General features: G+C 46.6%; 1 protein-coding gene and 1 non-coding gene across 4 annotated transcripts; both read left to right on the forward strand.

Moving 5' to 3' along the window:
- Nucleotides 1-1,030: 1,030 nt before the first annotated feature.
- On the forward strand, nucleotides 1,031-1,102 carry trnap-cgg (transfer RNA proline (anticodon CGG)). The gene has a single exon. It is a non-coding gene; the product is annotated as a tRNA-Pro (tRNA).
- A 1,321-nt stretch (nucleotides 1,103-2,423) lies between these two features.
- Nucleotides 2,424-15,068, forward strand: smtna (smoothelin a). 3 transcript variants are annotated; one of them, XM_064307854.1, is made up of 12 exons: nucleotides 2,424-2,754; nucleotides 3,385-3,446; nucleotides 6,012-6,197; nucleotides 6,860-6,935; nucleotides 7,147-7,179; nucleotides 7,423-7,560; nucleotides 7,994-8,051; nucleotides 8,355-8,540; nucleotides 8,991-9,108; nucleotides 9,694-9,845; nucleotides 11,004-11,203; nucleotides 13,572-15,068. In XM_064307854.1, the coding sequence occupies exons 3-11, from the start codon at nucleotides 6,012-6,014 to the stop codon at nucleotides 11,149-11,151; spliced, it is 1,095 nt and encodes a 364-aa protein (XP_064163924.1). In that variant the 5' UTR covers nucleotides 2,424-2,754; nucleotides 3,385-3,446; the 3' UTR covers nucleotides 11,152-11,203; nucleotides 13,572-15,068. The 3 variants fall into 3 exon arrangements, with proteins under 3 accessions (XP_064163924.1, XP_064163923.1, XP_064163925.1); XM_064307853.1 differs by having other exon boundaries at nucleotides 2,425-2,754; nucleotides 13,576-15,068; XM_064307855.1 differs by lacking the exon at nucleotides 7,147-7,179 and having other exon boundaries at nucleotides 2,426-2,754; nucleotides 13,576-15,068.
- Nucleotides 15,069-15,478: the final 410 nt, after the last annotated feature.

A 15,478-nucleotide genomic window follows, 5' to 3' on the forward strand; every position in this document is an offset into this window, starting at 1 on the left:
AAACGCCGTCATGGCAACGCACCCACTCTTACATAAATCCCACATTAATCTTTCTCCAACCGTGATGGTTTATGTGCCCCTCTGTCTGATTCTGCGTTTATGTTTCTGTCTCTGTCTGTTTTTCTTTTTCAGTGTTACATCTCTGTGTGTTTGTCTAATCCATTGTATATGTACCTTTTCCATCTGTGCACTCATGTGCTCCCTCTCTGCTCAGTAAGGAGCAGGTTGGCTGCTCAGAGGGTCGGCTGGTATCTTGGAGGTTGGGGGGAAGGAAGAAGTAACCATATTTGGAAAAATTTAGATTCTTGACTCTGTATAATCTATAAAATGTATCTTTAATGGTTTTTTAACATTTTACATTTTTAAAACGTTATTCCTCTAAAACAGTGGTGTCAAACTTGTGCCATGGAGGGCCGTGTGTATGCAGGTTTTCATTCCAACCAATTAATGCTGCCTTAATTGAGTCCAATTACTCATTCAGCCATATGCGTTTAACTGCATTGAAGCACAGAATATAAGAAATTTTTTATTTAGACAATGCGGGTCACCATAGACGTCGGGTCACCATTGTGCACAAACCTGCATCCCTAATTCAGCAAATAATTTAACTAATTATATAATCAAGATCTGAGGCTGGAATGAAAACCTGCATACACACGGCCCTCCATGGCACGAGTTTGACACCACTGCTCTAAAAGGTCAAAAGGAACAAAAATACATTTAAACATGGATATTCCCTAAATTTCAAGAAATTAAGAAACACAGAAAAAGGAAACCTAATACCAACACTCATGTGTATATTTAACTAATAATCACACGACAATAATTATTTTAAGACATAACTTACTTAAAATACATTTTAAGGGTAATAAAACAGCAATACGTGTGCTCGGGATGGAGTGAAGAGCGGGTGCCCCTCCTAGGGGGGTGGACTATATGATGAGTTCTTTCCAGTGGTCCACCCCCAATTTCTCGCTAGCCAGGTCCTTGTTTTGAACACCGTCCTGGAGGAGGTTTTGAATAGAATGGGGGCTCGTTGGTCTAGGGGTATGATTCTCGCTTCGGGTGCGAGAGGTCCCGGGTTCAAATCCCGGACGAGCCCGGGCGGAGATGCATATGTATAATCTGAGGTCATTGTGCATAAATAATACATTTAAAAGAAGGTTAATTTTATATCTGATGGCCTGAGATAGATTAGCGGCCTATCCAGGGTGTAATCCTGCCTCTCGCCCAATGCACGCTGGGATAGGCTCCAGCACCCCTCTTGACCCTGCCCAGGACAAGTGGGTACAGATAATGGACGGATGGATGGATTTTATATCTGAGAGAGGGCAAAACTTAAAAATCTGTGGGGGGCACATGCTCCTTTAGTTTGAATGGCTGGTAGCTATAGTCCCAGCTGACTGAAACCCTTCCGTCCCTGGGCAATGCTGGCGCTGTGTGTTGGCATGGTCCATTCGTGCTCTAAAACTGTGCCACCCGGCAGTCCTTAAGCATGATTTTTAACATTCAACAATCTGTGTACCGTGTCACGCAGCAAGACGTTAAGCTAAATCAAATAATACCGCACAATCCAGTTTAATCGTAATTAACGCGCTGCAATTGATGTCTATTTAGGAAGGAGGGAAGGGGAGGAAGGAGACGAAGTAGGAGCGAGAGGGCAAAGTGCCGTAGCCGTCCTGACTCTGTGAATCGTAAACATCGATTTCTGGACGATCATTTAATGCTCGTTTTGTGTGTCCATTTTGTAATGTTCCATTGGGCTTGTGTAGGATTTCAAGCAAAGTCAAAGTTACTGAATGTAGGGCACGTCCACACGGGGAGCGTGCGGCGTTCACATGTACACGTACCGCCGAACGCGGAGTATGTTCCTGACAGGGGAGTGATTCACGCCGGCTGTGCACACACGAGTGGGATGTGCTAGATGGAGCATTTCAAGACAAAAGCAAACATGCTCCTGAGGGAACGTTCCCTCGCGGGAATCCAAGAGCGGCGTCGCTTTTCTTCTGAGTTATCAGGCCTGCGACCTCACGAACTGCCGCGTATAAATCGTTCCCGTGGAAGCATGGAAAAAATGACCTTTTATGGTGTACAACAGTTTAAGGCACATTACAAGTGTGTGTGTGTGTGTGTGTGTGACTACATCTGCCTCCTGTCGGTTGTAAACACAGCAATGTTTCCTCGCAACACTGTTTTTTTTTTTTTGCCTCAGAGTACGAGAAGTCTTTTCCTTCTATTAACACTTAACTGTCCTCTTCAGCTACACACGCAGCACAGCACCTCTTTAAACCCTCCTTGGCTGTAGGAGATGGGAGGATACCTTGCGTGTGACAGACTGGGGGAGTTTTGCCTGTGTGAGTTAGTGTAAAACTGGTCTGAAGAGAATCTTTGGGGAAAGTGTCCCTCCCTCTCTTCTTACCCTCCTCTTCCTCAGCTCGTGTGGAGTGGCATCTGAGTACCGGTGTGGAATTGCCTGCCCGATGCCCGGCCCCCGACCAATCGCGAGGCGTGGGGGCGTGGCCTCAGGTAGGACTGAAAAGCTGAGGGTCCGGCTCATTGGCTCAGAGGAGGGAGAGGACCCTGGAGAGAGAGAGTGGCGCACGCCCAGCTAGAGCGGGAGAGAGTGAGGCGAACCGCTGTGAAGAACTGAACCCTGTGAACACACGCCGCTGCGAACACCACCCTCAGCGCCCACCAACACCAGCACCACCACCACCACCCGCTCATCCAACAGCACCGCAAAATAAAGTACAGGTAAGTGCAGTTTCCTCTGTGTTCCGTTCAAATACTGGAGCCCTCAAGCACCCAGTGGACACTTTTCTGGCAAAGACTGTGCTTTCTTAACCTTTGCATGTGAGTGTGTGTGTGTGTGTGTTTGTGTGCATGCTTTCTATATAAAAATTTGACCTGAAACTTTGACTTGTGTGGCTGTAGCAGTAAGTAGTATTAGGTTTGAAAGATATATTGAGGGACATCTTTCCATGAGCTTAGAATTCATTCTGTCATGACTTTTTTCCGGTGGAAGTGCCAGTTGGAGGACATTTCCACTGTGTATGTGTATGTGTGTGTGTGTGTGTGTGTGTGAGGGTTAGTGTGCGTGTGTGTGTGTGTGTCATTTTTTAAGACTGTTTATTGCTGGGAGTTTTTTGTTCTTGTGTAGAGTCCTCACAGGGGAGAAAACTATTCACAACGTCTGCAACGCTGTCTGTGCGCTTCATCATAGTATAAACTCCACCATTCACTGTGTACATTACGATGAATTCACTGACTGTTAAGTCAAACAGATGCTATCTCCTGTTTATATGATGTCGTACATTTGTGCCATGGTGGGAGGGGTTAAAGTAGAGCTATCAATAAATTTTCCTCTGGGTGTTTGTGTTTCAGTCAGACGCTCGGTCAGTTGGTCAGACGCGTGTGGGCTTGGCTACAGGGCAGGAGAGGTGACGGTAACTGAGCTACAGCTCCTGTCAATCTCTCTCTCTCTCTTTCTCTGTCTCTCTCCCTCTCTGTCTATCTCTATCTTGGTGCCGGCTAAAGGAACTGCTCTGTTATATTTTCAATTAGGTCATCAAACTCTGCATACCAGCCAGACCTCGCTGTTCTGCTACCTCTAGGGCATCTGGTACTTACATACATTAGCAAGTGAGCTCTCTCTCTCTCTAATTTCTTTTTCATCTCTTCTCTGCAATCATTTTTTCCTCCGCCTCTCATGTTTCCACTGCACCATGCACCCCAACAGGAGCACTGTAACCCAAAATGTGTGCTCGCTCTGACGTATGCCCCAGAGAGCGAAAAAAAAAGAGGGAAGTAACACAGCAAAACTCATGGAAATACTTTCTGTCAGTTTTAAACTGCTATTGAGCAGCTGGTTGAATAGTGTACTGCTAAACTGCACTTAAAAACTTGGATGAGTTAAGTCAAGAGGGAGGGGAGGGAGGTTATTTTTACACACTCATGTCCTGAAATGTAGAGTAATGTCCTTATAATAAGGCCTGTTTTGCCAGAGCCGACTGTGGCCAGTCGCTCCATTGGACAAAGCATAACTGGCGTCTGGATCGCCCAGGTTACGGGAGGGTTCGGGGGGGGGGGGGGCATAACCTCTTTTCTGTTCTCACCTGTATGTTACTTACTGTGACATCGGCTACTGTAATGTAATCTGGGATCGAAGGGGATCAGAGGAGCTCTTGATTAAAGGGGGGAGGGGGGGGGGGGTTAAATCCATGCCCTGGCTGGTGCAGACAGTCTGTCTGTCAATGTCAGATCCTCCCCCATCACAGAGGGGAGAAGGGGGAACGCTGGGAAGACTGACTTAGGTACAGACACACACACTCACAGTGTCATAGTGTTCAGAAATGAAGAAAGCCGTTTGAACTGAGCAGCATTTAAGAAGGTAAGAGACACACTTAGTGTATGTGTGTGTGTGTGTAAGTATGTGAGAAAGAGACAGACATATCCTTTGAAGTGATATACAACGAACATGATTATAATGAACTAACATAATGTAATGGTGGATGAATAAGAGTGGTTGCTGCTGAGTTACTGTGCAGTCAGTCCTGTGATGGTGACTGTTACTATAGTTCTCAGTTGCTGTGCTGTGATGGTGACTGTTGCTCTCGAGTTGAGTTACTGTGCTGTCAGTCCTGTGACGGTGACTGTTGCTCTCGAGTTGAGTTACTGTGCTGTCAGTCCTGTGACGGTGACTGTTGCTATAGCGGTGTGTTCCTGTGCTGCCAGTGTAGTGAGGAGGGACTATTACTACAGTTCCGTGTTGCTGCGCCGCAAGTGTTGTGGTGGCGACTGTTGCTATAGTGCTGCACTGGCCAAATAAGGAGGGAATGTTGGTGGTGCAGTGGTTCCCATGTATTCACCATCTACCAACCACTGCCCCTCTGTCACGAGGCTAAGCCTGACTGGCACAGTGGCTAGGGGAGACAGCCCTGATGGCAGATCTGTGGAGGGGACACGCATAGGCAGATTCCAAATCCGGCAGCCTCCTGAAGTCAGGAGAAGGTCGCTGTGGGTTTGCTCGAGCCACTGGAATCAACCCGGCAGTGCCAAGATGGCGGGTGTAGGGATGTAAGGCACACCTTTACCCTCACCTTAATCCTTCTCCTTTGCACAAGCCACTTGCCCCCCTCCCCCCAATGAAGTCTTGTGGCATGGGGATTGATGATGAGTACAGGCTAAGGGTGTGGCTGGGAGCACCTAGCCAAACCCAGGCAGCAGGGTAGCGATGATCATTGGGGATCAGTGCCCTCGCTATATGGTTTGACCTGTGTGGTGTTTTGCACTGGTTTGATAGTTTGTATGTGTTCTGTGTTGTGTGTTATGACTATGTTGTGTGTTGTGGTTTGGGTGGTTAGTGCACATCGGTTTGCGCCTCAGAAGTGCAGTAATTCTTTTAGCAGCACCAGAGGGATTTATAACGTGCGGCAAATAGAAGCTGCCATACTGATATCCGGGCCGTGTTCTGGGAAAATATGTCTGGCTCACAGAAAAAAATGTCATTTTTATTTCAAGTTTTATTGCTTATGTTATTTTTGTAGCTCAGTTTGCTATTGGTTATTTGTGAGTAGTGTATCGTTCCAGCTTACGCTTTGAAAACACAAGTGTAATGGTTGCCATAGCAATAAAGGCATCTGAACTGAACTGACCTTTGACCTCTGACTTACAAATCTGTATACAGGCCTCTCAGTTTTGGCTTATCAGTGTACAGTCTGCTACAGATTCTCACACAGACACTCGAGCAGATGATTTGAGCATTTACAGCACCATGCAGAAGGTCCTGTAACCCTGTTATTATTAAGAGTACGTTGGCTAAGCGTTTCCGTTGTTTAATTTTTTATCAGCACCTTTTCTTTTCGAAACATCATTATCCATCTCTTCTGTCTGTTCCCTCAGCTGTCATTTTCTTCTCCTTTCTCCATCTGTTTATTATTGTGCTCTTTGCCATCCTCTGTTCCCTTTCCTCTTTAAATGTTCTTCCTCCCACTCTCCCTGTGTTGTTTCAGATGGAGCCAGGGGTGGAGCTGAAGGAGGGGGAGGTCTCTGTGGATGAGGGGGCGGGGTCCATCAAAAACAGGGCGGGGCCTGTGGTGGAGACAGTGACAGCCAATGGGTCCCCCAAGGAGAGCGTCGCCAAGCTTACAGCTGAGCAACTGGCTGCTATCGAGGACGAGGAAGCCCTGGACAGGATGGTAAACGAGTCACTCACTCTTTTACACTCACTCACACACACACTCACACACATACACTCACACACTCACACACATACACACACACTCACACACTCACACACATACACACATACACACACATTTTTCTCTCTCCCTCTCTGCCATTGGTCTCACACACACACACACACACACACATTTTTTTCTCTCCCTCTCTGCCATTGGTCTCACATGCACTCAGATGTACAGTAGAGTTGCAAGATATTTGGTTTTTGAATGGAATGTCAGGTTTTCAGAGAATGTGTACATGTCCTGAACAATATACTGTCCGGTCTGATTAATTGATTGGAAGAATGTACCAATAGTTTGTAATGAATTGTCATCTGAACTACCCCCCAGTCCGCTATTCCCCCTCCTCCACAGTCCGCAAAATGTTCCAATAGCGATAGCAAGCATGCCCCCACTCCCCCTCCAGTAGCAGCACCACTCTCCCCAGGTCGACCAACTTTCCAACTGCTCCCCACCCCCATTCGCGATTAAGCTTCCAGCTGTGCATGTTGTCCGGTTGAGACAAATTCTACATCTGGCAACCCAAACATACACACAGAATACACTGGGACAGCGACGGGGCGCACACTCACCCGATGTGTGTTTGTTGTTTGGTGTCGGTGGTGTGTTGGGAACAGTTGGATGAGACGACGGATTTTGAGGAGAGGAAGCTGATCCGGGCCGCCATGAGGGAGCTGCGTAAGAAGAAGAGAGGTGAGATCAGACAGGAGGAGGAGAGGCTGAACGGACATCCATCCACCTGCCCGCCCGCCTCTGTCTCCACTGTAGGCCTCCTCCTTTTGTTCTGTATCAAAATGATCTAGTATTGTACACTCTCTCTCTTCTCTTTCTTGCTTTCTCTTTGTGTATGTCTCTCTCATTCCCCCTTTTCTGTGTCTGATTCTTCTTCCTGCTTTGCTTTCAGAGGTTCTCTTAGGACTCTCTCAGCAGGACACAGGTACGGGTCTGTTCCTTAATGGACTTGGTCTTCTTGTCATTTTGGGTTTTTTTTTTTTAACTGAGCTGTTCTGTGATACCCTTTTTCTCTTCTCTTCTTCTCTCTCTCTCACCCTCTCTCTCATGTGTTTTATTTCTCTGAACTGGCTTCTCACGCAAAAAATCCATTGCTGTGTTCCACAACCTTTCTTTGCTCTTCTCCTCCCTCCATCCTTCCCTCTCCCTCCCTCCCTCATCTCTGCAGACCAGAGAGAGCAGGAGCGCACCTCTCGACAGCAGCCGAAGGAGGAGCAGAAGGTGGAGCTGAAGGTTCGGCCAGGAGGGGGCGATGCAGGTGGGGTGCTGAAGAAGTTTGAGAAGACTACTGACAGCAGTGCACACAGTGAGTGACCCCTGACCTTTGAGAACCGCCTCCTGATTCATGGAACATTTTACAGCAGGACGCTTGCACTGTGTAAAATGCCTCTGCCTTGTTTCCAGATGGACTTATTTGGATGGTCTCAAATAATTCCCAAGATGTGAACATTAACTGAGGAGAGAGGTCTTGTCTGGCATTTGTTTGTCACAGATTTCTTTCACAAATCCACCCGTTCTGGAGTGGATTTGAATTTGAATGCATCTGATTCACTCTACTGTGACCTCCGCCTCAGTAGTCTTTTTGCCGAGTTCAGATAAACAGCTGTCAGACTGCTGGTGTTGTCTGCAAATGTGCTTTAAAACCTGTTACCTTGTGTCTGCAAAGCTGGCCCTATAACCATTGTGCCACACTCCATTTTATCTTCCATTTGCTTATTGTATTCTTTTTTACTCCACAGAAGGGGCAGTGCCAACTCAGCTTTCCTCCTCTTCCACCAGCAAAAAGAAAGTGGGCAGGTGGGTCACAAAAGACATTTCTGCTGGTAGCAATTCTATTACTCTAGTTCTAGCTCTGTCTGAAGATGCATAACCAGCAGTAGGACCCACAGCGAGTGAGGGGCGAATGAGGTCTGGCCCCTGTTTTCGGGCAAATCCTTGTACTGCCAGGGCCCAGTTCTGACAGTACTGCTCCAGTAGACCCAGGTACCGCTCTGACCGCTTGCTCTCTATGGCACAGCGGGACCGGTTGTCTACATAGAGCAGATCTACTCTCTTGCTCTACCCTCTCTCACTCTCTCCCGCTCTTTCTGTGCCCCTCAGTATTTTCGACCGGCAGGATGACAGCCCTTTGCACGGAGGCGGCGGCGGCGGCGGCAGCAGCGGGCTGAAGGAGCTGGAGAGGCGGCAGGCGGAGAGACGCAAAGAGCTGATGAAGCCCAAATCCTCCGTCACCCCGACCCGCCAGGCCGTGATCCAGAAACTGGAGAGGGCGGGCGGAGGCACGGGGTGAGGAGAGAGAGAGAGAGAGATGGAGAGCCATAGCTTGAGGCTGGGAGAGAGTGAGGGAGGGAGGGAGAGATGGAGAGGTGGAGCCTGAAGTTAAGAGAGATGGAGCCCTATGAGGAGGGATGGATGGAAACACCGGGAGCTATATCTGCTTTCCTGAAACTGTGCATTGTTTTTTTCTCATATGACACACTGATTTCTTTTTCTCTATCTCTGGCTCTCTCTCTCTCTTTGGCTCTCTCACTCTCTGCTCTCTCTGTTTTTCTCTCTCTCTCACACACGTGCACACGTGTTTCCAAAGTGTTATCTGAAACACAATAAGTACAGTGATAAACAGAACAAGAAAATTACATTAAAATAGCAATGGAGATAAACTGGGCACTATTTCTTCACAACAAAAAATAAATAAAAATAAATAAAATATGATAATGTATAATCTCTCTCTTTCAGACTGCCTGTGAGCCAGGTCTGCAAAATATCACGCTCCCCTGGGTCTGGTGTCCCCAACAGTAAAAACGTCAAACAGATGCTGCTGGACTGGTGCCGGGCCAAGACCCATTCCTATGAGGTCAGAGTGGTTCTGCTGCGATGTGCAAGGCTCCTCCCCTCTCTGTGTGAGAGTGTGAGAGAGAGAGAATGTGTGTGTGTGTGTGTGTGGGTGTTTGTGTATGTGTGTGCGTGAGTGTGTGGGTGTTTGTGTATGTGTCCAATAACGTGTGTTCATGCAGGTGAGGGTATTCGTGAGCTAATGCGATTGTGTGTGTGCGCATGTGCGTTGCGTATGTGTGTGTGACTGTGTGTATGTATGTCTGTTTCTATTTGCATGTTTACCTGTGTTTGTTTTTGTGCAAGAGAAATTATGTGTATATATGTGTGTATGCCTACGCTCTCCTGAGAGAGTGCGATAGTGTGTGTGTGTGTGTGTGTGTGCCTGCGTGCGTGTGGGTCCAGATCTAACAGCAAGTTGGACTGTATCTCACCCACCCACTTAGCGCTGAGTAATGAACCCACACTGCCAAATGGCATCCCGCTCATTCATGCACTTCAAGTGCATTTAATTATTAGCTTATGCATTTGTCTTTAGCGCTGAAAAACAAAAACAAAAACCTGCAGGGTGTGGCTGCAGTCTCACCCCCCGCCTCCTCTCCTACAGAACGTGAACATTCAGAACTTCTCCTCCAGCTGGAGCGATGGCCTGGCGTTCTGCGCTCTCGTTCACCACTTCTTCCCCCACGCCTTCGACTACTCCTCCCTCCAGCCCACGGACCGCAGACACAACTTTGAGACGGCCTTCAGCGCGGCTGAGTGAGCGCACACACACACACACACACACACGCACCACGCACACACACACACGCACACGCGCACGCACCATGCACACACACTCATGCACACACGCACACGCGCACATACACACGCACCATGCACACACGCACACACACACACACGCACCATGCACACACGCGCACACACACGCACCATGCACACACACACTCATGCACACACGCACACACACACGCACCATGCACACACACACTCATGCACACATACACACACGCGCACTCACACACAAATACACATGCACACACACTCATGCATACACACACACACACACACACACACTTTCCAAAGCACAAACACATACACACATAAACAGATGCACACACACACTCACACACAAACACACTCACACACACAAATTGTTTATAAGGTGTCAGGAGCCTTTGTATTTTGTAGGATGAATCCAAACTAAATTATCTACGCCTAGCACAGGAAACATAAAAGTAGCAACACTTTGAGTCGCCTTATTTCATATCAGCGCATCAAGGCTTGGTTTATGTTTCATATTCACAGAAGTTATTTGTTTTCTGATATTTGTTTTTCTTTTGTAGCTGGGGGCTCTAAATTTACAGCCTGTGGACAAAAGGATGTACTTCATAGTGGGTGTGTGTGTGCAGTCGTGGAAGAATTGAAGAATAGCATTGCTCGTTCATTATTGATGTCCAATTTTGACTGCAATATTGAAGATTTTGTTTAGAAGGCTACAGGTGTTATTTGAGGGTTATTGTGCACCCTAACTAAATACAGAAGATGCTTTGAGTGAAAAATTTGTATCGCAGGGACAATAGTTTCTTTGTTGACTTTTCAAAGATCTCATTTCTCTCATGGGTGTCATCCCTCGATTATAGGTTTTTGATGGTGCCCAGACCGCCCAGACGGTCGGTTAATTCCGCGCCAGTGCAGACGGGCACGGGCTGCTGTATGAGAGCTTTAAATCCATGACCACCTCTTAGGCCTGCTCACAGGAGGCAGCATAAGCATGAAGCCCCACAGCGCTACGTCTCCCTTTGGCTTTCTTTCATGTCAATTTTCTTCCTCATTCTGATTTGTCTTCCTTTCACATCCTGGATTTGTCTCTGTTTCCCCCCCCCCCCCCTTGTCCCGTCCCGTCCTCTCTTCCAGAACGCTAGCGGACTGCCCGGCCCTCCTGGACGTGGAGGACATGGTTCGCATGCACGAGCCTGACTGGAAGTGCGTCTACACCTACATTCAGGAGTTCTACAGGAACCTCGTGCAGAAGGGGCTGGTCAAAACCAAAAAGTCCTGCTAAAGACACTCCCCTGCCCCCCTCACCCTGTGCCCCGTCTCCTTCACGCTTAAGGGTGAGGGTCGGCAGGGCGTCAAACTTCACGCGGGCTGTGGCGTGTTGTGTGTATTTGGTGTAGGAGACGGTGTTCAGTAGCTCTGTGTGCTCAGGCCGGGCAGCGGTTGTTCTCTTTGACATCGTGCTGATGTGTCCTGTCACCCTGAATCCAAAAAAGGGATTCATTTCCCAGAAAGAAACCATGCAGGGTTTGTAGAATTTAAGACAAAGAATATAGAATAATTCTTATAGAATAATTCAAAAATGTAAGTGAAAATGTTTTATTTTTCAGGAAATGTTGGTGTTTTACTGTATTTCAGTGATTGGTCCATCTAAGTGTGTTTCCGCGTTCAGCGCCTTTGGTGATTAATGCGCTCAATATCCCAGCATTCCTCTGTTCTTTGTTCCGCAGGGTTCCAGAGGCACGGCCTAATTACTGAGGGCTGATTTTGGCACAGGGGAGGGATTTCTTTATTCGGCAGTCTGGAGCTCTGCACTTTAAAAGGAGCCACCCGGCCTTCACTGTCAGACACTGGAGAGGGAGAGAGAGAGAGGGAGGGAGGGAGAGAGAGAGAATGGAATGGAGGGAAGGAGAGAGAGAGAGAGAGGAAGGGAGGGAGAGAGGAGACTGAGTGAGAAAGAGGAGAGAGAGAGAGGAAGAGAAGGAGGGAGAGAGAGAGAGGAAGGGAGGGAGGGAGGGAGGGTGGGAGAGAGAAAGAGAGAGAGCAATGGAGGGAAGGAGAGAGAAAGAGAGAGAGAGAGAGAAAGGGAGGAAGAGAGGGAGGGAGGGAGGGAGAGAGAGAGGGTGTGTGAGAGAGGAGAAAAGTACGAGGCAGATGTTATCTCGAGCTTTTCCATCGCTTCGCGCTCGATCACTCCATTACTGTTGTTTCTGGAGCGCGCGTGCTCTCGGACGGCCGTCTCTGCTCTGCTCAGATTAAAGGTCCACACTCACCGCCTCTGGAGAGACAGATCCTCTTTGGGCGTCTATTTATGGTGCGCCGCCGGCCGCGCCGCCGAGATTAGCCGAACGGCACCCCGCTTCGTTTAGGGGGCCGCCCTTTTGCTCGGCAGCTCTGGGTACACCTGCGACTGTGCGGACGAAATCGCGCCAGAAATCGTCTGTTTAAGTCACCGGGGCGTCTTGGCAGGTCAGCCGAGAAAACGAATAGCTGCGATCGATAAAAAACATTTGTTCCAACCAAAGACGGGAACCTCGCAGGTTCATTTCAGTATAAATGCACATTTTAATGGGTTAGTTATAACAAGGGTGGGAGGTCTGTTCAGTTTCAACTCAATTAACTTCAGGAAATGAACTAAACAAATTCTCACAGAACGTTATGGGCATTTTTAAAGTCGTGAATCGTTTTAATTTATTTCCTGAGCTCACTGAATTAAAAGAGGAATTGATCCAAACCCTGGAAGGCTTCCATATCAAAAATCTCTTAATTTGTTTTAAATCAGAACAAACTTTCAAAGATTTTGTGGTTCTGCAGCCCATTTTTGGGTGTCACTCTCACATTGTGCCTACCATTGCCTCACCTCTTCTTGGCCTTGTGCATTAATGTTGCTATTTTTAGTAAACCTGCATTTCCTAAATAAAATTCTTACATATAGTACAGTACTCTAAATGCTTGAATGATATGTAAATTCTGTGTCTTTTATGCTATGTTGACATATTCATTATTACGTACTGTTGCGAACTCGATCACACACCCATTTTAACAGTGCTATAGATGTAATTCACTCAGTTTGAATGGAATTTTAATTTCAAATATTTAAAAAAAGCAAATTGCTTAATGGCTTGAGGTCAGCCTCTTGTTCCTGTGCTGACGCATTATTTGGAAATTGGAAAAGAACAGCACATTGCATTTTAGATTTTGAATGAAGATATGTACCCATTAAATCTAATCAGACTCTGCTTGTAAAATACGACCCCTAGTGGACACATGTTGCTTTGCATGATTTTAAAATGTTCCATACATATTTTTTGGAATGCTTTTGTAAAAACTTGAGTTCTAGAGCTGCAATTTTCTCTGTTCATTTCTCTTATTTCCAGTTTTCTTTGTGCTCACCTGTAAAGGATATGGTAACTATACCTATACTTGGATATGGTAACTAAACCTAGGATCTGTCAGTGCTTTGTAGCTCAAGAAATACTCTTCTAGTGTTCCAGTGTAGCCTATATGCTCTATTTAAGGTTCAGTAATGGTTGGGTTCAATTTGAGATTTGGTTCTATTGTTGCTGGACAGGATAATTTGGTTGAGTTCTCTCTGTCTGTCTGTCCTTCTGTCTGTGTCTCTGTCTCACTTTTTCTCTGTCTCTCTGTCTCTCTCTCTCTCCCTCCCTCTCTCTCTCCCTCCCTCTCCGTCTCCGTCTCTGTCAGATAGGCCTCATGCTGGATATGGGGGAATGGTGATCCGTATGGCGGCTGGAAGCCGGACTGTGGAGTTGTGCGTTCACCCGTGCATCTCAGCGGAAGGCTTATCTGCTGCGGTCCCTCCGACTCCTGGCCAGAGGTGCAAGGTCCAGGGGGCAGAAGGTTAAAGTCCCGCCATGTGTTTCTTCCACCTATTAACTCATTCAGCTGATTTCACTAATTTGTTCCACCTCCTTGCTGAAGAATTGCGCTCATTAGAAAATCCAGGAGATTGGAAGAAAATACTGGGGGGGACTTTTACCTTCTGAACCTGGATTGTACCCCCCTGCTTCTGACCCCAGGTGCTCTAGCAAACTCCCCCCCCTACCCCCTCACCTTTAGCAGACTCTGTCCCTCTTTCTTTTCCAACCATTAAGACTGGCAGAGAGAGGCGAATGGGACAAGCACACAAAATGTGTCTGAAAGAATCTCTAAGGAAGGGAGAAAGACAAAGAGGCTGAAGCTCTCTCTTGATTTCTCTGCATTGCTACTTGAACCCTCTCCAAACAGTTCCCTTGCTATTATACGCCAGTTATTAAATTAACCTTCTTTTACGAAATACAGGTCAGCGGGAGAAATGTGTTCCCTTTTTCAGAAGCAAGGAAAGAGCTTCATGTTTTAGATTGACACATTAGCACAGGTGTGAGGAGGGTGTCTTACATGTATTATCTTTGTATCATGATAAATTTGCCTGGGCTGGTCGTTGTATGTCAATCGCTGACGAACGGGTTCTACTTTCAGTCTGTAAACACTGCATGCTCTGTGAGATTGCACTTTCCTTAATGTACAACGGACCCCACTGGGAGCAGCCTAGGGAAAAGGAAAAAAAAACATTTCCTCTCAGCCACCATTTCAATAGGCTGTCTATTTAAGCACTGCACACTACTGAAGTTAGCAGCTGTGATTTACCTGGTGAATAGCGGGGTCGGATCTGACCTTTCGGCATCTGCAATTCTGAAAGGAAACCTCTGAGATGTACCCTTTCTGGGAAGAGAGTTCAAATATTGATACAACTTCATTGCCTGTCTCTGAAGCGTAATTGGGCAGCGGTCCCCCGAAGTCAGTCCTGTGTGGTTTACACTAGCTCTATTGCATTGCCGTTATATCTCGTGTAACTGTTCTTCACACCACATCCTAATGAGAGTGTTCTAAATAAACGCATCAACTGATTAAAACGGTTTGTTGTTCCGTTTCAAACTGTTGAAGTGCATTAGGAAAACTGTTGGCACCAATGTTTGAATGAGTCATCATGTAGAACTATAATTCTTACAGAGAAAATTGGACTTGGCTGAGTTTACTTGTTCGAGTGTAAATTAATCGTATATGACAAAATTTGTGGCTGTGTGTTTATGTTTATGTGTGCGCGCGCTCGCGCGCCATTGTTAGCTTGTTTTGTTTTTATCACGTGTGTGAACATCAAAGCAAAATATATCCATCAAAAAAATTAAAATGACATTTAAATTCTATTTGTTTTTCGTTTTTTCTCTTTTCAAGAAAATAGTTTAAAATCCGGTTCCTCGTGCACACCAAAAGGAACCGTATCGAGTTAGGAAATTCGAAAGGACTCACCTTGAAGTAATTTCTGTTCATAAAACCTTCTATAGAGATAGAATGGCTGTGATCAGGAAAATGTTTTGCCATGGGAGAATAGAGATCCTGTATCCTGTTTTCTAATAGCACTTTATTGTGTTCAGTTAGCCTACTCTCTCATCTTCGTTGTCTTCATGTCTTCCCTTCATAAATAAGGCCACATGAACATATAGGCCTACACTACATTGCCGGTGACACAGCATCTTGCTTTAAAAGTCTGTCCAGTGTGGGAGTGTTTAAATCAGTTATCAGAAGGAAAAAAAAAGTGTTATTGCAATAAGCAT

The sequence above is a fragment of the Anguilla rostrata genome, chromosome 14 (assembly GCF_018555375.3).
Source record: "Anguilla rostrata isolate EN2019 chromosome 14, ASM1855537v3, whole genome shotgun sequence".
Classification (NCBI taxonomy): Eukaryota; Metazoa; Chordata; class Actinopteri; order Anguilliformes; family Anguillidae; genus Anguilla; species Anguilla rostrata.

Excerpts from the sequence above, each read along its gene's own strand:
- smtna (XM_064307854.1), top strand. The coding sequence starts at position 6,012 with ATGGAGCCAGGGGTGGAGCTGAAGGAGGGGGAGGTCTCTGTGGATGAG. Across the intron at positions 8,541-8,990 it reads AGGGCGGGCGGAGGCACGGG|ACTGCCTGTGAGCCAGGTCT; the intron begins GTGAGGAGAGAG and ends TCTCTCTTTCAG. Across the intron at positions 9,109-9,693 it reads CCAAGACCCATTCCTATGAG|AACGTGAACATTCAGAACTT; the intron begins GTCAGAGTGGTT and ends CCTCTCCTACAG.